Consider the following 25,841-nt stretch of genomic DNA (forward strand, 5'->3'; position numbering starts at 1 on the left):
GCAATGAGAATTATGAGTCTACATTAACGTCTGTAACAGTAGTGCTCTTCAAGAGACAGGGATTAATTAAACTCTGCATTAGGGCATTAGAGACAATTTAACACTTTTCAAAATATTGTTTAGTAATGAAAAGGTAAAAAATGGTGCAAATAAAATATTTACAGAAAAAAAGGTATTTTAAGGAAAACAAAGAGGCAGTAATGCAACAGAGGAATAAAATCAAGTTGAGGGTGAGAATATTTAACAATGTCCTGGTTCAGCAGACCTCAATCAATGAGTAAATTGGTACAGTGGCTCTCAAAACGTGACAGATCTTCCTTCTTTTGATGGTACACGAGAGCTGTCAAATGCGGTTACAGTGCCTCTTTCTGGACCTCGAGGGTGGTGCTGACAGAAATGGCTTGACCAATCACCCAGTCTAAGGTGTGGCTGCTGGGATGTCCCTGTGTTTATGACCATGTCCCACATACCATTTTCTATAAGTATTATTATCTTTGAATACCTACATGCTACAGGTTGCTGACTTATATTTTATTGTCCAGCAGGCAATTATCTTTTAAATGGATATAAATATAACAGGTTTTGAATGCCCAGTTTGCCTAGGAAAGAAATTGGGCTGGTTCTGCTCCTTCTAGGGTAGTTACGTTTGGGCTCAAAACACTACTAAATAACTGATGGAGGAAAATATGTCCTTATCCCTGCTGTACTGTTATTATTCTAGAAGTTATGAAATACACTGATGTTTGTTTCTGAGTCTTTGCTAATAACCAGTCAATCAGGAATGCGTATTGGCCATTCCACCAGCTGAACTATTTACGACTGTTAAACAACTGATACTCCTGAGACCAGGATGGATATCTGTTAAATATTCTAGTTGCTCAGGTTTGCAAGTCTGACAGTTTTATTAGGGCATTGTGGTTAGATTCTGCTAATCCAATAAAGTACTGATAACGGGTGTTTGGCGTGCAGCTAAGGCTGGCCATACATTATACAATTTTCTTGAACAATTTACCTTTAGATTTACCAAAACCATAATATGAGGTCAAACCTAAACACTTTCAATTTGTATGCAATCTGGCCCTTGCACTACATCGTTGAAGATAAATCTAATGGAAATTGGGTAAAAAAATTGTATAATGTATGGCTAGCTTAAGAGTTTGTTGATTGTTTAAACTGATGGTGGAGGGAGGGGGAAGGTCACTGTAGCTATGTCTCTTCTTATGACAAAAGGGCATGGGGGACTTGTGACCTGAACAACATGGCTACCGCATAAAGTTTTTTATATGCTCAATGCACAATATCATTACATCCCTTATAAACCTAAAGCAGATCACAGCAGTATCCTCTGGTACAAAGTTCTCTGGTAAATAATAATTAAAAACCACAGTAACTCAAGGTAGATTAAAACATTGTCTTCTGTGTGTAAACCATTCACTTTCATTGCATTGAAAACCTTACAAATTCAGTGACTTTCCAGCTTGGTGTATCTTTTCCCAGGGATCAATTCCTCTTTTTTTACCCTTAGCCAGGCCTTGCTCTGAGTTATATTTCTGGCCTTTTCCAGGAGCAGGTCTTTCCCAAATATGGAGGGGTAGGCATACCTTTCTGTGTACATGGTTGGCCTGCTGACCTCACTGGCCCTGAGTCCCCCTGTATGCCCTGTCCCTAGTCCTTCCTTGAATTAGTACAATATTACAAATGTTTTCTACTATATACAAATAAAGAGTCACTGATGAACAGTCTAGTCTATGATTCATATATAAGTGATGCAATGGAGTTGATTTACTAAGGGCAAATAGGAAATTCACTTTGCAAGGAAATTGGCCCTTAGCTTAGTGAACGTGGTGAAACTTCACTTTGCAATGATTACTCAATCATGTACAAGGAATTAAAAAGTAAACTGTATTTTCCCTTGCACTTGATTGGATGATGGAGGTCAGCAGAGCTTTATTTTGTTAATTAAGCTAAGGGAAAATTCCCTTGTCAAGTGAACAGCCTTTTTGCCTTTAGTAAATCACCTCCAACATATCTCTGTCCTGCAGAGACAATTGTACCAATCTGTCTGAAACCGAGACATTTTTAGTGGAGTTGAAAGTTGAGTGTAACTACTTTTATTCATGTAGCAACAGGATTAGCAAAACTAGAAAATTGCTACATGGTCTATAGCGTATGAAGGCAAAGTTATGAACATTCTTTTAACAGTTAAGGTTTGTTCATGTTTTTTGCTAAATAAAACAATCAATAGGTGTATGGTTATACATATACCATAAGGAATAAGGAGAACAGTGGTACCTTATCTGTTCATAAGGTTTCATATGAGAATGGGAGAAAGGGAGAAAAAGGAAGAAAAAAAAAAGGGCAGGGGAACAAGAGTCACTCAAACTCAGGAATGAGTAGGTTGATTCAGTGATTGACACCCAGGGTATGGATGCATCTCTAACACAGTTGTCGGAGTAGCCTACAAAGAAGATATGTATATTTACATATATATCTAAATTGTAGGCCCCTGTGCATTAATCCAGTTAGACCATATTTTGCCACATTTTTTAGGACAATTTTTGCTGGAGTATGTAAGTTTGCATAATGTTAGAGCCCCAGTAAATGCTGTCTGTCCTAAGTAGCGTAAGTGGAGTAGGCAGTTTTCATTTTTAGCAAATTCTCTTGTCTGGGATAGAAAACATTATAGAATATATATAACTTTAGGTGGTGGCCAGCCTTATGTGTTACAACCAGTAGCATGATTAATGAGTCTCCATTGTTAGTGTGGATCATCAAACTGTCTTTATAGTATCTATCACTTCCCTCCAAACGGTCTGAAGTATAGTATAAGTCCATACTACATAAGCGAAGATGCCTGCCTCAGTGCCGCATTTATAACATGTTGGGCCAATAGATGAGTAAATAGTTCAGGGTTTTTGTTGGGTATAGTACGCTTGATGCAGAAGTTAGGCTGTATAAACCTGTCTCTGTTAAGCCTCGTACACACGCGTCGAAAATCAGCAGGGAATTTTCATCCGATGACCGATCTGCCGATTTTCGGCTTGTTAGTATGATGCTTCCGACAACCGACTGCGACTTTTCGGCCGAAAAAAATCTGGTGTGCAGGCTATAAAATTTTTGTCCGCCGTCAAAACACGGCCGATTTTCGTGCAGTCAGTACAGATTTCGACAGGGAAAAATCTAATGAGCAAGACTGGGCATGCTCAGAGAAGAAAGAACACAAAGAAAGCAAACCAACACATGACATCACTTCTGAAGTAGAATTTTGTCGGGCGAGAAAATTTGTGTGCAGTCTAGAGCACATTCCAACCAACAGAACACCACTCTGGACAAAAGACAGACGATCGGTCAGCCGATAATCATTGCGTGTGTACTAGGCTTTAGGGATCATACACAAAAGATATTGTTGCAGTATTACTCCATCATGGCAGGTATATCTCCCTGCCACGTCTGCTATTAACATTTTAAATAATTTTCCTTCTCACAAGGGTATCATGAGGGTTTGCCTCACATTGCACATTGAAGCCCACAAAACATCATTTTAAAATCTCCTTTCTCAATTGCACTGTTGAAATCACTTGTCAATATTAAGGCCAGCTTTGATAACCAGCTATCTCATCTAAAATTAACAAGAAATGACACTGACAAACGATGTAGGGCTTGGAAAAGTCAAATGAGTGTGGTAAAGAAATATACAGGCTAATTTATCAGCGTCTTAAGGAATAATTGTGTTTGATAGTTTCTGTTAACTTATAGCAGCCCTTTTAAAGCTGCGCTGAAATTTTTAAAATTGGAGAAGGAAAGTTTGAATCGGTTTGGTTGCTATGGAACAATACAGAGTATCGGAGACATTTTTTCTATGAGACACTTTAAAATGACCCAGTTAGTGGATACCGGGTTAGCCAGAGATCGATACTAAACCTTCTAAAAGATGAGCACTGTTTCCTATGTATTGTCACCCTAAAGCCCAACTCCAGTACCCTTCCCCATACTGCAAAGATTAAATGCTTGTTAAGTTCTAGGTAAGCTAAAAAGGCTGTATTACACAGAGGTGGGATAACCCTGGTGGGATATGGTGCTCTCCCCCTTCAGCATTATGGGCTGTGGGTAGTCTGTCAGTGTTATCATGTACAATGCATTGCTATTGTATTGTACATGGAAGAGGCAAGCATGAGACATTGTCTGGAACTCCTAAACATTGAGCTTAATTCACAAAGTTTACAAGCAGGTAAAGCAATTTTTGCACTATAATTTACTTAAAACGACTTTTTCTGCTTTGTTTGCCTCTTTCCATCATTACCAAAAATCACTGGAAATAATATAAAATACTTGCAAGATTTGGAAACCCTAAAAGGCGCTAATTAATTTTCTAGGGTCATTTAAATTGCAAAAGGCTAAACTTTATTTTCATATAGTTCAACTTTTCAAAATTGGAATTGTCACTGTTCTTGCTTAATATAGGTATATTGGATAAATAAAAAACATCAAAGAACAAAGGGAAAAGGGAAGAGGGGAAGGGTATAAATGGGCGTTAAATGTTGGACCCTGGGTATGTCAATTAACTCCACAAATATACAGATATATAGAAAATTATCTAAATTATTTATTCATACATAGCAAAGTATATATAAAACTTCAGAATTACATCAAGGAGAAAGGGGGAATATACAAAGCTTTTTTTGGAATTTTTGGGTTGTGTTCTCTGGGTATTGGGCCGTGTAGGCACTTTAAATGGATCCCTATGATACGCCATATATTCTGTATTTCTATATTGGTTGAATCTTTTCATTCCCGTTTGGGAAGATAATGGTAAAGAGAAATTAGCGAAGAAAGGAAGGATTGGTCAATTTTAGTTACCAGGTTACAAATGAAGAAGTTCCACTATTACAGATAGCTGTTCCAAAGGTTATGTAGTTAATTTTTAGTCAAAATAACACACTTTTAATTTTTGCATTATTACTTCAAACACCTCATAATGAAATATTTGACCTGCAGAGAATACAGCCCCAAAATAGTTACTAACAGAATTTCCTTTTATAGTAAAATTAGCCCTAAATGACCAGTCTGTCGTATGTTGTTTCAGCCAAGGTCCCCTAGAACTATATTTGAGTCTATTCTGTTAATGTATCACAATCTTATCCATCATCCATTATAGTAGATCTGTGAAGTAAATTGCTCCTGTGCCAAAAAATGTATTTATTAAGAACACTAACAGTGTCACTGGAAACATTGATTATCGTCTTGCTGTCCAGATACTGCCAAGCATATGAGAAAAGAAAAATGAAATGGGCTGCTATCCAATGCAGTGTTTGCCTTTGCAAAATTACCATGTAAGCTCATCACTGAGTCTACTTGTTGATCATAGAAAACTAAATTCCAAGTGGGCTAATGGCCAGTGCTGCACACTTAGGTAACAGTGTGGTCTGCCAGCATACCTTGTATCTTTAATTAGCTTTGGAAGCACATCAAGGCCAACACTAGAGTCTCATAAATATGAAAAGGAAGGAACAGCTGGCAACATCCAAATGGCATTGAGTGTTTATAAATGAATGTCAGAATGCAGCAATTTGGGGGAAGACAACCTTCAGCTTTCCTTCTCCTGCTAAAAAAACAATCACCCTCAGCCACACTGCACTGTAAACCTAGACATGAAACCAACATTTTAATACATGTAATTATCTTAATCTTTTTAAAAATCGGATGTAATTTCAGGAATTTAAAACATTTAGTATTTTGCCTCTTGCTAGTGTGCCATATTTTATGTTCTATCACTTAGATTTTGAGCATCCTTGCTAAATGGTTCTATTCTTTAATCTGGCATTCATCTTCCTAAGCCCCTGTAGTTACTGGTGTTATTATGTTTTTTTGCCCTGAACATACAAATCCCAAGCCAAGTGTCAGGTACCTTGTTGGGAGCCTTGGATGACAAGGGCAGCCTCTCCTACTGGTTTGTGTTTGGGATGAAGGAGTGCCATAAAGGTGTTATTGGTGCTTATGAGCATTGACATTATGTGACTAGAGGTAACAGAAGATGCAGGTCACTGATCTGTGGAAAACAAGAGCAAGCTGAGGTCAGTAACAGAAGGCAAGATGGTACCCATACGACAGGTAGAGATGAAGTCAGGGACAGACTGAGTTAATAATTTACCCTGTTTGGTGCCACTATTCGGTTTGAGTGTGCATGCACTCCTGTGCACACACTGCAAGAGACATGCAAGAACATGCTCCCATACCTGTGCACAGATGCATGACCATGCACATACACATATGCATGCATAGGTTTCTTATGCTGGAGTTAAGCTCATCCCCCACAGCTATAACCTTTTGTTTCACTTGACCCTCCCTTCTAGATTGTAAGCTCTACCGAGCAGGGCCCTGGGATTCCTACTGTATTGAATTGTATTGTAACTGTACTGTCTGCCCTCATGTTGTAAAGTGGTGCGCAAACTATTGACACTATATAAATCCTGTATAATAATAATAAAAATAATAATAATTTAACTATGTGGAATGGCTTGAACTTCCTGACACCAGGTTTCCTGGTTTTAGGCACCACTGCACACATTTTGAAGCTTAGAATTATGCGACAAAAGGCTACATTCCCACTCAGATTCTCTGGAAAATTATTCTGTATGTAATGGTTTATGTTAAACATAGATTAAAGTGGACTTTCTGAAATTTTCAGTGATTCTAGATGAAAAAAGTTTGTTCTGGAACAGTTCAAAAAACACCTAAATTCTGAAAGAAATGACAATATATGAGTTAGTGCAAGGTTTACTTTTTATTTTGGAAGTGCAGAGATTCATAAGATGAAAAAAAAATGTTCATACCTTTTCAACAGTTATTATTTTTAATTGTGTCTTTCTGATTTAAAACGGAGTTCCAGCCTTTCTGTGTTTATTAAAAGTCAGCAGCTACAAAAACTGTAGCTGCTGACTTTTGATAAACACACACTCACCTGTCCCATGATCCAGCGATACGGCTGCCTGAACCTTCAGTTCTCTCCCTCTTCTCTCTGCGGCACTGGCATCACTAGTGTGGGCTCCCGGCTGTGACAACTTGCGGCTTCACGGTGTGCACTGCGCATGCGCAAATTGCTACGCGTCCTGAATGTCCAGGCAATCTTCTGGGACCTGTGACGTGTCCCAGAAGTTGTCTAGGCAGCCTGGGCGGAAGTGGGAGTAGATACCTGTCAAAAATAGGTACCTGCTCCCCCCCCCAAAAAAAAATGGCATGCCAAACGTGGCATGTCAGGGGGTCAGGAGTCCTTCAAGCAGGAGTTCCACTTTTGGGTGTAACTCCACCTTAAGTCAAGTTTCCCAATTTCCTGGGTAAAATTTGTAGTTCACTAATTCTAGTCTGTAAAAGCCTGCATGATGGTTTTGGAAGCAAAAATGTGTAACAGCACAGCATGTGGCATCATTATTATTATTATTTATTGTTTGATTCCCCCCCCAAAAAATCTAAACACATGGAGTTTACAGAGTTCCTTCCAACCAGAGATAAATGACAATTCTATCTATTCGCTGCTTTTAGAAGTGTAATTTCTGCATGAAAGCAAGGTTCTAAGATCCCCTGTAAAATTTTCACTGTAGTCAGGTACTATATTTTAAGGGCCTGGTAGCTTATTTTTATTAAAAGGCAAAATAAAACATTTGTAACATAGGTTTTCCCACACAGGGGTTCTTCTTCAATAAATATACATCTGAAAATACTAGCCCACTTGGCTCTCTTGCTTAAGCACTACCTCTGCTCTTTGTGCTGGTCACACAGACCACAGGTTCCTTCAGTGTGGACGACTTCACACTAACGCACACAGCTCCTCTAGTGTGGATGGCTCCACACTGATGCACACAGCTCTTCTGACCCCAGGCCGTTTACTGTCTCTTACAGACACACAGGCCTTGGCTGCCACATTGGGTGGAGTAGTCTCTAACTGGGAGCCCTGAGGTCTTCCTAAACCTTCATTATAAGAACTGCGTGCACCTGAGCACACACTCTGCTGGTCCTCCACAAAACCCAGACACAGGGTTGGAGATTCCATCCCACCCAAGACACTGTGGAATCTCCCAAATACAGAGCCCCAATCAGGTATACCAAAACATGGAGAAAGCTCCAAAAGCAGTTTTCTTCACTCCACAGCTACACTCTATAGTACTTCATGGAGCCAATGTGCACACTCTGTGCCCTTAAAATTAATGATTTTACAGTGACAGCGTCTCATCCTGTCACAATGTGTACAAAACTATCTGCCGTACGCATCTAAACGCAGCATTTATTTGCCCGTTTGAATAAGCTCTAAAAAGTTCTAATAGTTTATTTGAAGTATCTTCTTAAACGGCCATATTGACATTAATTATGTCACAATTTACAAGTGATCATGAACTTGAGTCGTCCTCCAATCTGGAAGCACTTTAAGGGCATAGTGGATTATCCAATGCCTCTCAGAAACATGGAGATAATATACCTGTACATTCTAAGTAGCAAAACATGTTTAATAGTTCTTCTAGCTCATTGCAACTCAGCGCTAGTTCACAGGTTAAGTTAATACTTAGACAGTACTCAGAGAGAGTTATTAGTGGTACCAGGAATTTATAAAAGGTAAAAACAAAATGTTGCATGAATTTATGTTTGACATTAACCTTCACCAACAATCTATATTACATGCCAAACCACAGGATCTAAAATAAAAGCCTACCTGTACTGTTGATCCCACCACTGAGCCAAAGTAAATGTAATAAAAAATGAGTATGTGCATGTAGCTGCCACTTTGAATAAAAAAGATATCAACACATCCACCAAAGTATAAACATATGAACACATATATACACATGATAAATAACCCAAACTAATATAGGCTAAAGCAAATTATTAGTGACATCATATCACCCAATGAACAAATAAGTTCAGTGAAAATAAGTCATAAAACTAACAAAACATAAAAATGTTCAATAGAAGTGTCCATGATGAATTGGTCTTGCCTGAGATCTCCCCACCACACCACGTGAAGATCGTGACAGTATTCCCCCATAGGGTATTACCACACCAAAGACGATTGCCTCACATTCTCATGCTCGGCAAATAAAGCATCAACCCCTCTAGGGTTAAATGATATTCAGCACTGATCTCCAATCTTCAATAGTCTCACAGACGATCCATATGTGTGAAACAAAAGGAAACTCATGGTAGGATCAGGAGAGTTCCGCCCTGAACTGAACTGAACCTGAACCTATGCTTTACCATTTTGATTATGCACTATAAAAGGATCTATATAGTTATATTTGAAACTTCACTTTCATTATTGCCACTCATTTTTTTGTACTGAAACCTAGATATTACAGGTATCAGTACCACTGGATAACACTGTAACTTGAATATTTGTTTTATACTTTGGGTTATATTTGAGTTGTGAGGTTATTTAGAGAGGTAGCACTTTGCTCTTTTTATATTATTTTTGATCAATACATGTGGGAACACAGTTGGTATAAAGTAGCAACCTCAAGCAAGTCTGTATAATTGATCACCTACCTACTTATAAAACCACACATAGTAGCCCTGAAGTCGCATTATCTTTTGATATTAGATACTAACACTAATAATGACATGCACTGTGGTGCATGTGCATCTCAACATTGTCCTTACCTCCCGGAGTTTCCAGGCCCCTGCCAATTTCAGTCATGAAAGAGAATATCAAACTGTGGCTAAAATGCTTGCAAAAGTATAGGATATGCTGCTTCTAAGCCCCAAATTAGGTAACCCCAAGGTCGGATGCTAAACATCCAGTGCTCATCTTATACCCCACAGACTGCACAAATCCAAAGGATAAGATCGGGTGCATGCCAAAATAAATTCAAATGCTGGTTACCTTTGACCGTGTACGCTTATGCATTTCACCCACATGTCTGGACCTAATCATAGAGGCTGTGGATGAAACACATCGGCAGACGAGGTCCCAGGCTGGAACTGTCTGCTCACGCATGCAGGATCTTAGGCACCAAAACCAGAATGCACTTCAGCATCACTGCTTAAAACCAAACCCCTGTCAAAATGTATTTTACTGTCTATGCCCCTGCTGGAGAGGTTATGCTCACATCCTGTTGCATTGATCACACAGAATGAGCGATAATATTCCCAATAGCACAAGTGAAGTTCTAACCTCTTATCAGTTTGCTCAAAGCTGAAAAAAACTATTTTGGTTTACTTTAGGTGTAAAACTTTTCATTACAGAACATAGACAGGAAACTATATACCTTTTTCTTTACTATTAAAACACTTGGGAAGGTGTACAGGCCCGAATAAAACCATAGAGAAATGTTTTGCTAAACTTTAGCTAAAAGATAAACCTCCCTTCAGCTAAAAATAATCACAATTACCGAGGTAAAATATTTTACTTATTAAAAATAATTTGTTATTACCTTGCAGTATTGAGGAGAAGACTACGGGCCAGTGTATCATGATGACACATTTCCCTAGATATAGGCAGTGCTGGCATTCATGTTCATTGCAGATGGCAAGGCTTATTTACTGAGCTGGCGTACAGCCAGGAGTATCCCAAGAGGATTTGTCTATCATTTCCCCTGTAAGCAACATGCACAGCCCTAGACTAAATTGTGACCATAGGTCATTGTAGACAAGAGACTATCCGGCTGACTGCATAACAATGAAATAATATTTCTAGAACAGAAAGCAGTAAAGTATCACTCTTTTGTCATCTATGGTCAGAATAAGTTATACTGAGGTACTTCCAATAGAATAATTTAAAAAGACATGCATATTTTTATATCTGCTTAATGTTTAGCTGTATGCATTTTATGTATTTACAGTTGATATTATTAAATGATTTCCCAGCATCAGTCATGAAGACATCATCCGTTTTATCATCGGAGTGAGCTACATCAGAATATTTTCTGCTCTCTGATATGCTATCAAATACTTTTTTTTTCCAAAGGTTGCCAAAGGTTTTTGCAATTTCCCCCTCCTGCTATGCTATCTTAAATGTGGACACTCAGACACTGACATGTACCATGCATTTTGAGTGTGACCAAAGATCAAATCATTTTGGATGGCTATAGTGCACAATGTGGCCTTGAGACTAATCAACTACTTACCCTTAACACCTGAATAGGCACTTTTTGTTTCTAAAGGCTGTAAGCAACTCCTTATTATCTCCCTGGTGGCTAAAAACACAGATTTACATTAGTTGATTTATCCTGATCGTCCCTCTGATTATCCCTCTGTTTCATTATTTCTTGAAAAATTGTTGTATGTATTCCACATGGAATAGTCTATCTAAAATGGTTGAACGACATTTTAATGTCTGGGTTAATATTATTATACAGGATTTATATAGCTCCAACAGTTTGTGCAGCACTTTACAACACAAGGGCAGACAGTACAGGTACAATACAGTTCAATACAGGAGGAAACAGAGGGCCCTGCTCATGGGAGCTTCTTAATCTAAAAGGAATGGTCAAGTGACACAACAGGTAATAACGGTGGGGGATATGCTGATGGAGAAAATAAAAGTATGGTTGTTAGGTGGAGGCAGGATAACCTTTTCTAAAGAGAAGGGTTTTCAGGAATCACATACAAGTAGACAGAGTAGGAATTAATAAGGCATATTTGGGTGGGGAATTCCAAAGGATGGGGGAGGCTCAGGAGAAGTCCTGGAGGCAAGCATGGCAGGAGGGAACGAGGCAGCTAGAAAGCAGGAGGTCTTCGAAGGAATGAAGAGAATCATTTTGTTAATATTTTGAGACAAGGTTAGTGATAAAGCTGGGGGGCAGTGCAATGGATGGCTTTGTAAGATGTGGTTAGTATTTTAAATTTTGTCAGAGAGGTGCAGCAGACACTGAACGGTTGGTAAGGAGGATGAATCTCTTTCATGATGGATTGAAGGAGGGATAGCATATGTAAGGTCCCATTCACACCTGAGCGATTTTCAGCTTGTAAAATGCTCAACTGTGAAGCTCCAATATGCCCAACAAGCAAAATCTGTTCATTTTAATGGCCCCTGTTCACATATGAGTGTTTTGTCGCCAAAGGCAAAGCACCTGAAGCTCAAAAAAGTACATGAGCTTCTCTTTAGCAGATTACAAGTGTTTTTGGCCCCATAGACTTTAAAAGAAATGCCTGATTTGAGTAGAAAAACTATTGTAAAATGCTCATAAAAAGCTCTAATAGCAGCTCTCCACCCCTAATTTTCTCTCCCTCTTCTCCCCCTAGTGCCTTCTATTGGCTAAACAAAAATGCCTGAAGCTGAAAAACATTTGTATTACACTTCTAAAACTCTTTAAAAAAGCTTGTACAAAGCTCCAAAAAAGCAAACACTTGAAAAAAAAAACACTTGAAAAACGCCAGTAAATCAGGTGTGATTGGAGCCGAAAGGTAATCCAATGAGGAGGGAGTTGCAGTAGTCAAGCTGAGAGATAACCAAGGGGTGAATTTGAAGCTTTGTTGTGTCATTGGTTAAGAAGGGAGTATTTTGGATGTGTTATGGAGGTTAAGGCGCAAAGATTTGGACCGTAGTTGCATGTGGAGCTGAAAGGAGAGTTCAGAGTCCAGGATTATGCCTAGTACCAAGCGGGGATGAGCTGATAGTTATGCCATCGATCTTAAAAGAGAAGTCCAGGGAAGGGGCATATTGGGGAGAAAATATTATGAGCTCAGTTTTGGATAGATTGAGTTTGAGCAAGTGGTGTGGCATTTAGACTGCTTTTTCTGTCAGTAAATTAGTATGCATGAGGAGAATGATGGAGTGAGTTAAGGGATAGAAAGGTAGATTTAGGTGTCATCAGCAAAGAAATGGTATTGAAAGCCATGGGAGCTTATCAACTGAACCAGGGAGGCGGTGTAGTTCAAGAATAAGAGAGGTCCAAGAACAGAACCTTAGGGACCCTGACAGAAAAAGGAAGAGAATAGAAGCAGGTAAAATTGTAAGTGACAGTGAAGGTGTGGTGGGATAGGTAGGATGAGAACCAATGAAGAATACAGTCACAGAGACCAAAGGAGTGGAATCATTTATACAATGCTTTTAATACTGTACTGTATATCCAATGGTTTTTAAACAAACTATTATATAATGACTTGCCAATTAACCATTTTCTGCATTAAGGTAAAAAATGTTCTAGTACCTGTATTGCCCCCTAACCCCCCCCCCCTCAAACGATGCAGCACTGTGCCCATTTGTAACGTCTCTCCCTGCTCTCAAATGCCATTGGCTCCCACTGCTGTCAGTCGAATCCTATGATGAGGGTTCAGGCAGAGCCACGTTGTCTGTGATCTACCAAGAAAAAAATGTGCATTTATTATTTTTTTTCTTTAGAAAACGTATCCTTTGAGCAGGTTGGGAAACACTTCTCTATGTAGTGACCTTGCATAGAGTACTTCGATTTTGGTAGGGTTATGGTTATGTCTTTTTTCACACCTGTTTACCTTTATTATTATAGTCCTGTATGTTGCCATTTGTGACAGATTTTAACCTGAAATTCCTTTAAAGTGGTTGTAAAGGAAGAATTGTTTTTTTTTCCAAAAGGAGGTTTTTTTTTTTTTTTTACCTTGGTAAAAAAAAACCTCTGCGTGCTGCTCTCAACCCACCCTTATACTTACCTGAGCCAAATCTCGATCCAGTGCTGTGCTCTAGAGCAGCAGCTCTTTCCACTCTCTCCCCCCTCATAGGGTAGATTGATAGCAGCGGGAGCCAAATCCTGTGATGGGAGTACAGCCAAGCCACAATATTTGTGTCAAAATACGGAGGCAGCATGGCTCGGGATTTGGCACACCAGGAAGAGAAGGAGCCAGGAGCACTGGCAGAGGGTCCAAAAAGAGGAGGATAGGGGCTGCTCTGTGCAAAACAATTGCACAGAGCAGGTAAATATTACAGGTTTGTTATTAGAAAAAAAAGCTTTACAATCACTTTATTACATTAACATTTAGTTTCTTCCTATGTCTGCAAGTTAAAGACAAGAGGAGGAGCAAGTAGTTTTTATGTGGTCCTATAAATGTGTAATTATGAGTTTCATGTCTATAATTCAGTCTTTTAATTTTGCTTCTCTTAATGATTAGCCTCTTCTACACTTTGTCCTACAGGTTGTAATGTCATTATGAACAATGGCCCAGCTGTACTACAAAAAGGTGAATTATTCACCCTACAGAGATCGGATTCCTCTGCAGATTGTGCGGGCAGAAGCGGAGTTATCACTGGAAGAAAAGGCCTACCTCATTGCCGTAGAGAAGGGAGATTATGCCAGCGTCAAGCATGCTCTGGAGGAAGCCGAAATCTACTACAATATCAACATCAACTGCATGGATCCACTTGGCCGCAGTGCTCTTCTCATAGCCATAGAGAACGAGAACTTGGAGATCATGGAGCTTTTGCTCAGTCACACTGTATATGTGGGCGATGCTCTATTGTATGCAATAAGGAAGGAAGTGGTGGGAGCTGTGGAACTACTTTTAAGTTACAGGCGACCAAGTGGAGAAAAACAGGTGGGTAACAATTCAAAGTTGTTAATGATGCTCAATGGATAAATATATAGAGAAGTAATCATTTGACTTAACAGCCTTTTAAAAACAGTGGGTACATCCTGCAGGTTGCTTTCAGGTGCATTCTTCTTGCATTTGACAACAGCCTGACATGCTTCTAAGATCATTTGCAGTTAATTGATTGTGAATTTTACCTGCAGTTGACCTCCTTCTGACCTGTGTTTGACCTCCTTATAAGCTGCATCAACTATTGAATTGTATGGAGAGAGAAGCAGAGCCAATGCAAAAAAGCCATCAACACAAGCCCTATTAGTGATAATTACCAGCATCATTGGGTGCACAGTTTACCCCAGTGGCATACATTTTTTTTAAATATTTTACATGGTTCCAGTCACTACTCTTAAATGCGTAATAAATCCCTCATATTTTGGTTTATGATGGAAGTGATGATGACATGTTATGAAGTCCTAACTGTGCTTCCAAGTGGTTTTCTGGAGATCTTAAATATTAAAGGCTCATAGTCTACTGTCTCGCCACAACCTGTCTACAAATCTGCACTATATGCAAATATATACATATATATATATATATTTTTGCTTTCTATCTCTGATGTATTCCTGCACATTTCTGTTTCCTCTTAATATTTGAAATAACTGAAAATGGATTTTGCTGTCAACAGCTTTTTTCTGGTGCTTGTAAATCATGTGCACAAGAAAACATTTCCATATACTCAGTCCGGTTTGGCATTAATAAGGACCTACAGTATCTAATTTTATTATAATGTGCAATAATAGGTTTTAGATGCATGTGCACGTGCAACAGTTCTAATTCGACCAACGAGACTATAAACAACACAAAAACATTTCCTAAAGCATGAAATTAAATCAAATTTTTTAATTTTTAAAGATAAATGGGATGTGGGAAGAGCGATTTAGAGCATTTAAAAATTAGATAATGGTTAAAAGCAAAAGAATATTTACCATTGAAATTCTGCCGGCCAGGAAACTGGAAATTTGGTCATTACATTGATGAGAAATTTCATGAAGTAATACTTTGTAAATATGCCAAAAGAGGTGTGAGCTGAGTGTGTACAGTTTTATACCTGGATATTAAAGGGTTTAGCTTGGGGCCCAGAAAAGGATATATGGGGATATCAGATTACTGAGGTGTTACAGAAGTACTTAACTTTCAGGACTTGGAGGCATTGATCTTATAGAGAGAGAGATCTGCCCAAATTAATTTAACAACAATTTTCTATAGTGACATAAGCAGATCAATTTAGTTTAGTTATCTGCATAGAGACCAGTTTTGATTCTACATTTCTGATTTTAAATCCTGATACTTCTGGATGTGAACCTTATAGCTTTAGCCGAGTGTGAATATTACAGAGTGAAGAGGGTACCCCTTTCTGGTGCCATTACTGATGTTGAACAGAATAGAGAGTAGTCCCAGGGTAAAACTTCTAACGTTGGGGAAAGAGTACATAGCCCATAAGGCCAAATTTAAAAAGGACCTCTCATAGGTATTTCCAGAGTAGGTCATACACAGAGAGAAGCAGAGTAGACACCCAACAGCCCTCTTCCACTACAACAAGTTCAGCATGTAATCTTTTATTGTCTGAAGTTTGACAGCCTTTCAATAACCCCACCTGATTATGGTGGACCAGCTGAGGGAGAATATCTTACAAGTGCCTTATAAACAGACCAAAGGGGACCAACATTCTCAATGGATCCTGAATTAAATTTAAAGAACTCTTTTATATGCATTTTTAAGTTGGAATTTAGGCACCCAGGGTTTATTTTAGCTCTTGTAAACGTATTCCCTGTTGGAATACACTGGCCAATACCTTTATTTAATATGTTCTTAAAGCACTCCCATTTTTCCTCTGTGTTCTTTTTTCCAAGAATCATATCCCATTTAATATCATCTAGCAAAGAGCACAGTTTAGGGAAGTTGGCTCTTTTGAAATTTAGTGCCCTTGTATTACCCTTGTGTTTACCATTTTTGTGATTTATACTGAAACTAATTGACTTGTGGTCACTGTTTCCTAAGTTTCCCTGTATTTATACATCCTCGATCAGGTCTGTATTATTCTTAATCAGTAGGTCTAGTAACGCATTGTTTCTTTTTGGTGCGTTCACCATCTGACCCATGAAATTGTCCTGCAAAACAATTAGAAAATGGCAAGCCTTAGAAGAATTCACGGTTCCTTCTGCCTAGCCTATAGCTGGATAATTAAAATCCCCCATTATAATGACATTTCCCATTCTTGCCGCCATTTCAAGCTGCGATAGGAGGTCCCCTCCTCCCTCTGGTTAGGGGGACTATAGCATAAGCCTAGTATTACTTTCTCCTTAGTTTCCTCCCTTTGAAGCTCTACCCATAAGGATTCCACCGCCTCCCTAGCTCTATTAGTAATATCGTCCCTGATATTCACTTGCACATCATTTTTGATATACAGGCATACCTAACCCCTTTTTTACACTTCCTATCTCTACAATAGACTCTGTTCAAGAGTTTTTTTTTAAAACAATCAATACTTATTGCTGACACCACTGATTGTGGAAGGGAGTTCAACATCCCTATTGCCCTGACAGGGAAAAAACCCCTACGCATCTTAAGGTTAAACTGCTTCTCCTCCACTCTTATTGTGTGGCCCTTCTTACACTCTCTGAGATTGAATAGTTTCCTACCTATGCTGGGATCACACTTGAGATATTTTTATATCAATATCATATCTCCTCTTGACAGCTCTTCTCCAGGGAGAAAAAGTTTAGTGCCTGTAGTTGTTCCTCGTAATTGAGTTCCTCCAGTTTCCTTATAAATTTTGTTGTCCTTCTCTGGACTCTCACTACCAGTTCCTGCACATCCTTCCTAAGGATTGGTGACCAGAACTGGACAGAATACTCCAGATGTAGCAGAACCAGAGTTTTATAAAGTGGCAGGATTATCGTTTTATCTCTGGAGTAAATTATCCAGAGGTTCTCCTCTAGTGAATAACTTGCGTTTATATTTTTAACCACCCAAGTGCATTAGTTTACATTTTTCAATATTAAACCTCATTTGTCCTGTAGATGCCTACCACATTAATTTATTGAGGTCTTCTTGTAAAGTTTCTGTATCCTGGTGTGATGTTATTGCCTTACCTATTTTTGTGTCCTCAGCAAACACTGCGCTTGAGCTATTTATCCCATCTTCTATATCATTTATAAATGAATTAAACAAAATAAGTCCCAGAACAGAGCCTTGGGGTATCCGAAATAACACTTCAGACCATTCTGAGTATATGTTATTTATCACCACATTTTGGACATGCCCGGTAGCCAGTTTTATATCCAAGAAAAAACCCTATGATCTATACCTGCAGACCTCAGTTTGTAGATTAAGCGTTTGTGGGAGACTGCAACAAATGCTTTTGCAAAATCCAGATACACCACTTCCACAGGCCTACCTTTATCTAGATGGCAGCTCACTTCCTTGTAGAATGTTAACAGATTGGTTTGGCAAAAACGACCCTTTGTAAACCCATGCTGAATACTACTAATGACTAGAGATGTAAGTTCGACTCGAACATCAGCTGTTCGTGTGTTCGCTAAACACACAAACAAATGGGGCGCTCGGCAGGAAGTTTGCCCGCCGATGAGCACCCCATAATGCACTCCGCTGGTGCAGTGAATAAATTACTGATGATTGGCCAAAGTATGCACATGACCTGTATGCTTTGGCCAATAACAGCACAGTGTCCTGTCAGAGCCATAATTGGCCAAAGGCAGGCTGCCTTAAGCCAATCTTGGCACAGGGGCTAAGTCCATGCCCTACACTATATAAGGCTGCTGCTTTCACGGCAGCCGTGTATAGTGTATGACAATAGAGGTTAGGCAGGTAGTTAGTGGATAGTGAGTTGAGTTAGTTTAGTGCAGTCAGTGTAGTGAACAGGCATATCCAACTTTTATAATGTATAGATATGTTGTAGTCCTGGGTCCCCTCTCAGTGCTCCCCAGGTTTTGTGTCCCTGTCACTTATAGTTTGTGAGCATGCCAAGCTGACGAGTTTTCCCATAGACACCAATGTTAAAGATAGGGAGCAGTGCCATGTAAGGGCTCTTTCACACAGTCCGGTCCTTTTGACGGACTCCGTTTCTCCGCCGATCCCCTGCTGAGCAGGAGGATGACAGCTGTGTCTCTGCGCTGTGTGCAGAGACACATCTCATCGGATCCCATCCGATCCCATCCGCTGGATTTGACGGATCGGATGTCAGCGAACATGTCTCCGCTGACATCCGATGCCCCATAGACATGCATGGGATGACGGCTCAGATCCACCAAAAAAACTGAGAGGTGGATCTGAACAGTCTGCCTGTGTGAAAGGGGCCTAAAGCTGACCGAGATTTCCCATAGATGCCAATGTTAAAGATAGGGATCAGTGCCATGTCAAGCTGACCAAGATTTCCCAATTAGCACTTAAAGCTGAAAATTGGTCTAGGCAGTAGGGGGGTGAAAGTTCCCTGTATTTAAGTGGTTAGGGGAACCCTATGACAGATCTTTAAAAAAATGGCGTGGGGTCCCCCCTAAAATCCATACCAGGCCCTTTGGGTCTGGTACAGATTTTAAGGGGAACTCCACGCCAAAATTGAAAAAAAAAATACCAGACCCTTATCTGAGTAAGCAGCCTGGCAGGCCAGGTTTGGGGGGGATGAGCGAGTGCCCCCCCTCATGAACCATACCAGGCCGCTTGCCCTCAACATGGGGAGGGTGCTTTGGGGTGCCCCCCAAAGCACCTTGTCCCCGTGTTGATGGGGAAAAGAACCTTTTCCGGACAACCCTGGGCTGTGGTTTTCGGGGTCTGCGGGTGGGGGACTTATTGGAATCTGGAAGCCCCCTTTAACAAAGAGGCCCCAAGATCCCAGCCTCCCCCCCTATGTGAATAAATATCAGGTACATCGTACCCCTACCCATTCACCAAAAATGTACAAAAAAACCCCAAAAAAGCCCGTTTTTGACAGGTCCTTTATTAAAAAATAAAAATAAGAAAATAGTGTCCCCCAATGTAAATCCCGATAAACAGAAAAAAAAAAAGACGCTCCTGCCTCTTCACACCCCTCCCAGCTAATGAGCCGCTTGAGCCATGACAGCTCTTTTATAGGAAATGGGGCGGGGACACCCGGTTACATCACCTAGTGGCACCGCGCTTTCTGATGTCACGTGACTTTTCTGTTTTGCTGGGAGCCGACAATATATTACAGCCGTAATGTAGCAAGTTTAAGAAATGTCAGTATTGCTGCAGTAGGCTACATACATCGTACAAATGTGCCACTTTACAGAAACATTAAGGGGACCCCCACAGGAGCAATATTTAACCACTTAAGCCCCGGAGGATTTGGCTGCTCAAAGACCAGACCCCTTTTTCAACTTGGCACTGCGTGAATTTAACTGAAAATTGCGCAGTTATGCAATGCTGTACCCAAACAAAATGTATGTCCTTTTGTTACCACAAACAGAGCTTTCTTTTGGTGGTATTTGATCACCTCTGCGCTTTTTATTTTTTGCGATATTAATAAAAAAAGAGCAAACATTTTGAGAAAAAATGACATTTTCAACTTTGTCTTTTAAAACATATCCAATATACTCAATTTATGTGATATATTTTGGCCAAAATGTACTTAGCTACATGTCTTTGACAAAAAAAATCTCAATGAGCGTATTTTTATTGGTTTGCGTAAAAGTTATAGCGTCTACAAACTATGGTGTAAATACTGAAATTTATGCAGCTTTTACTTTCTGACTGCCTATCTCATTTCATGAAGTGCTAAAATGGCAGGGCAGTACAAACCCCCCCCCCCCCATATTACCACTTTTTGGAAAGTAGACATCCTAAGGAATGTCCTGAGAGGCATGTTGAGCTCATTGATTATTTCATTTTTTTGTCACGGGTGTTTGAAAAATTACTAAAAAACTTTTTTTTTTTACACAAAGTTGTCATTGAAATGATATATTGCTCACACATGCCATGGGTATATGTGTAATTACACCCCAAAATATATTCTGCTGCTTCTCCTGAGTACAGAGATATCACATATGTGAGACTTTTTGGGAGCCTAGCTGTGTACGGGACCCCGAAAACCAATCTCCACCTTTAGAATTTCAAAGGGCATACATTTTTCATTGCATTTTCTCACTACCTATCACGGTTTAGGAGGCCCTGAAATGTAAAGATACCACAAAACCCCCCCCCCCAAATGACTCAATTTTGGAAATTAGACACCCGAGCTGTTTGCTGAGAGGCATGGTGAGTCCATGGAATATTTTATATTTTGCCACAATTTCCGGGAAAAATTTATATATATTTTTTGTTTTTTTACACAAAGTTGTCACTAAATGATATATTGCTCACACATGCCATGGGTATATGTGAAATGACCAGTGTTGGTAGTAACTGCGTTTAAGTAAACGGCGTTACTTTTGAGGGTAACGAGTAATCTATCAGATTACTCGTTCTCTCATTGTAACGCCGCTGCCGGTACTTTCGGCTGCGTTACCGCAATTACATCTACCGCCACTAGATGGCAGTAGATGTAATTGTAATTCCTCCTCTCAAGGAGCCCCGACGTCCCGCGCACCAGAGATAGTTCTATGTGCTGCCTGAAGGCTTGATTTCCTGTCACCTCCCCTCCACCAATCGCAGCAGGACTGCATACCGAGGCATCTAATTGGTGGTTCATTTGAGGAGCTTGTCTTTACCCCGGCAATCAGGAAGTGCGGTGGAGTGGCTCAAATGCTAGAGGGTCTCACGGCCATAGGAATTGTATTTTTTCTCACGGCCATAGGACAGCTCCTGATGCCTGGGAACAGGTTTGAAACTAGGGGGGGCATCTGGGGGTCTCATCCAATCTTCTCCTCCTGCCACTCCCCCAGCACCAGATCTCCATCACATCACATCACATCACAAGTCTATTGACATGGGATGGAGGAGGAGGGAACATGGGATGGAGAACATTGGATTGCAGAGGAGGGGGGCATGGTGAGGAGGAGGAGGGAACATGGGATGAAGGAGGAAGAGGACATGGGATGGAGAACATGGGATTGCAGAGGAGGGGGCATGGTGAGGAGGAGGAGGGAACATGGGATGAAGGAGGAAGAGGACATGGGATGGAGAACATGGGATTGCAGAGGAGGGGGACATGGTGAGGAGGAGGAGGGAACATGGGATGAAGGAGGAAGAGGACATGGGATGGAGAACATGGGATTGCAGAGGAGGGGGGCATGGTGAGGAGGAGGAGGGAACATGGGATGAAGGAGGAAGAGGACATGGGATGGAGAACATGGGATTGCAGAGGAGGGGGGCATGGTGAGGAGGAGGAGGGAACATGGGATGAAGGAGGAAGAGGACATGGGATGGAGAACATGGGATTGCAGAAGAGGGGGCATGGTGAGGAGAAGGAGGGAACATGGGATTGCAGAGGAAGAGGACATGGGATGGAGAACATGGGATTGCAGAGGAGGGGGGCATGGGATGGAAGAGGAGGAGGAGGACATGGTGAGGAGGAGGAGGAGGGGGGCATTGGGATGAAGGAGGAGGTGACATGGGATGGAGAAGGAGGGGGCAGGGGGTGGATGAGGGGACATGGGATGGAAGAGGAGGACATGGGATCGGGGGATGAGATTGTAAGAAAAGAACATGGGATGGGGGAAGATCTGATTGTAAGAAGAGGACATGGAATGGGTAGATGGGACTGAAGGAAAAGGAGGAAGAGGACATGGGGTGGAGGAGATGGGACTGGTGAAGGAAGAGGACATGTGATGGAGGAGTAAGGAGAACATGGGATGGGGGAGATGAGATTGTCAGAGGAGGAGATGAGATGGGGAGATGGGACTCAAGGAGGAGGGGGACATGGGAAGAATGAGGGGGAAATGGTATGGAATTTGGTGGGATTGTCAGTGAGCGGATTCAGTAGGATGGTCAGTGAGCAGGCCCTAGGGAATGTTCGTGGTCAGGCCTGAGGGGCCCAGACCTAAAGCTGTGTAAGGGGCCCCAAAATTTCTGATGGCTGCCCTGTCTGCGGTACTGGAGAGAGAGGAGGAGGAGACTCAGATTGTGATAGAGGAGAGATGAGCGGCAGAGAGAGCACAGCGCACCAGGCCCAGGAGGAGGGCATGCCAGAGAATACGGCGACCCTCTGCCACTTTGCCAGCCTGGCCGGCCATATAGATAGAGAAAATAAGTATAAAAAAATATAGTCAAGGACCAGGACTCCACCAGGGAAGCAGGAAGTCCACCACCAGTCCACCACCGCACACAGCCAGCCCAGAAGAGAAGAGACAGACGCAGACAGACAGGCCTGGAGGAGGACAGAGCCAGATGGACCCGGACCACAGTGTGCCAGTGCCTGGGCAGGCCACACCACCACAGCAGGTACCAAAAAACAAAAACCTCACAGTCACAGGCTCAGTCACAGTCAGCAGTCAGGACTCAGACCCCCACCACCATCAGTGTGCCACACCGCCACCACCAGTGTGTCACACTACCACCACCACCAGTGTGCCACACCACCACAACCAGTGTGCCAAAATGCCACCACCACCACCAGTGTGCCACACCACCAGCCAGCCACTCCAGGCAGCAGGTACCAAAAAACCCCCCAAAAAAATACAGTTACTCACACAGTCAGGAGGACTCAGACCCCCACAGTGTGCCACACCGCCACCACCATTAAAGATCAATAATTGCATTATAAAATGGTAAAAAAAAAGTCGCAGTTACTTTGCTGAGTAACTAATTACTTTTTCAATGTGGTAACTGAGTCAGTAACTCAATTACTTTTTGGGAGAAGTAATTTGTAACTGTAACTAATTACTTTTTTAAAGTAAGATGAGCAACACTGGAAATGACACCCCAAAATACATTCTGCTGCTTCTCCTGAGTACAGGGATACCCATTTGTGAGACTTTTTTGCAGTCAAGCATACAGGACCCGAAAATCAATCACCACTTTCAGGCTTTCCAAGGGCGTAAATATTTCATTTCACTCCTCATTACCTATCACAGTTTCGGAGGCCATGAAATGCCAAGACAGCACAACCCCCCCCCCCCCCCCGCCCCAAATGACCCCTTTTCAGAAAGTAGACACCCTAAGCTATTTGTTTTTTCTTCATTTTCCAAAATACTCACCATGCTGCAAAATACTCACCATGCCTCTCAGCAAATAGCTTGGAGTGTCTACTTTGCAAAATGGGGTCATTTGGGGGGGTTTTGTGCCATCTTGGCATTTCAAGGCCTTCAAAAGTGCAATAGGTAGTAAGGAGTGAAAACAACAATTTACGCCCTTAGACAGCCTGAAGGTGGGGATTGGTTTTCGGGGTCCTGTACGTGGCTAGACTGCCAAAAAGTCTCACACATGGGGTATCCCTGTACTCAGGAGAAAAAGCAGAATGTATTTTGGGGTGTCATTCCACATATGCCCATGGCATGTGTGAGCAATATATAATTTAGTGACAACTTTGTGTAAAAAAACAAAAAAACAAAAAAAAAATAATAATTTTCCCGAAACTTGTGGCAAAATATAAACTATTCCATGGACTCACCATGCCTCTCAGCTAATAGCTTGGAGTGTCTACTTTGCAAAATTGGGTCATTTGGGGGGGTTTAGTGCTATCTTGAAATTTCAGGGTCTCTGAAACTGTGACAGCTAGTGCGGAAGTAAAATGCACAATTTAGGCCATTAGAAAACCTGAAGGCGGTGATTGGATTTCGGGGTTCCATACACAGCTAGGCTCCCAAAAAGTCTCACACATGTGGTATCCCTGTACTCAGGAGAAGCAGCAGAATGTATTTTGGGGTGTCATTTCACATATACCCATGGCATGCGTGAGCAATATATATTTTAGTGACAACTTTGTGTAAAAAAAACAAAAACAAATTGTCATCTTCCCGAAACTTAGGGCAAAATATAAAATACTCAATGGACTCAATATGCCTCTCAGCAAATAGCTTAGGGTGTCTACTTTTCAAAAAGAGGTCATTTGGGGGGATGTTTGAACTGTCCCGGCATTTTATGCTCAATCTTAGCCACACATCACATACTCTTCTAACTACTTGAAAACCCAAGCCTTTTCTGTGACTTTTTGTTTACATGAAATTTTTTTTTTTATTTTACTAGAAAATTACTTTGAACCCCCAAACATTATATATTTCTTTAAAGCAGAGGCCCTACAGAACAAAATGGTGGATGTTGCAAATTTTTTTGTCACACTGTATTTGCGCACAGATCTTCCAAACGCAATTTCTGCGAAAAAAAATAAATGTTTTCTATTTAATGTACAAATACACTATATAACTCCATAATTTAAAAGATGATCTTATGCCAAGTACATAGATACCAAACATGACATGCTTTAAAAATTGTGCACGCCTGTGCAGAGGCAACAAACTATGTACATTTTTAAAAGCCTTTAAAAGTCTTTACAGGTTACCACTTTAGACTTACAGAGGAGGTCTACTACAAGAATTACTGCCCTCAACCTGGGGTTCACGGCAATACCTCACATGAATGCTGCAATTGCGGTTTACATATGACACTAGACCAACGCTTGCATGCGCCTTTGCGCGCAAGCACGGGGGGAGAGGGGGGGCTTGATTTTTTTTTATTTTGCTTTTTTATGTTATTTTGACACTTTTCCTTTCACTTTTTTTTTTTTTTTAATAATTTTTATTGTTATCACAGTGAATTTAAATATCCCCTATGATAGCAATCTGTAGTGACAGGTACTCTTTTTTTTAAAAATTGGGGTCTTTTAGACTCTAGATCTCTCCAAATGATCTTAACGCATCTAACCACACCAAAATTGGTGTGATAAAATGCTTTCCCAATTTCCCAATGGCACTGTTTATTTCTGGCGAAACAGAAGTCATGAAATGCTCGTAGCTTCCGGTATCTTAGGCCATAGAGATGTTTGGAGCCATTCTTGTCTCCAATCAGCTCTATGGATAGATAATTGAACCACCAGCTGCACTCTCGGGTTATCCGATGGGACAGGAGAGCCCGAGAAAAAACGCGGAAGGCGACGGGAGGGGGGGGGGGGAGTCACATCCCACTGCTTGTAAAAGCAGTCTAGCAGCCAATTATCCGCTAGGATTGCTTTTACATGTAAGCCGACCGCTGGCTGTAAAAAACAATACCAAGATGATGCCTAAATCTGCAGGCATCATCCTACTATAACCACTACTACCAGTACATTGCTGGTCCTTGTTTGGCATATAGTGTAGGTTTTTTTTTTTTTCATGCAGCCTGTGGGCTGAACGAAAAAAGAGAACCTAACAGAAATCACCACAGGAAAATTGTGTAGTTTACACACCATTAACCGC

The 25,841-nt window shown here is 40.9% G+C and overlaps 1 protein-coding gene across 1 annotated transcript in view; it reads left to right on the forward strand.

Annotated features, from left to right (window-relative positions):
- The window catches only part of TRPC5 (transient receptor potential cation channel subfamily C member 5), a 516,224-nt gene that overhangs the window by 159,040 nt on the left and 331,343 nt on the right, over positions 1-25,841 (forward strand). The window contains exon 2 of the mRNA XM_082263564.1: positions 14,089-14,487. Within this exon, the coding sequence (XP_082119690.1) occupies positions 14,110-14,487 (378 nt within the window). The 5' untranslated portion in view covers positions 14,089-14,109. The remainder of the gene's footprint in view (positions 1-14,088; positions 14,488-25,841) is intronic.

Source organism: Pelophylax lessonae, assembly GCF_965119305.1.
Source record: "Pelophylax lessonae genome assembly, chromosome: 7".
Classification (NCBI taxonomy): Eukaryota; Metazoa; Chordata; class Amphibia; order Anura; family Ranidae; genus Pelophylax; species Pelophylax lessonae.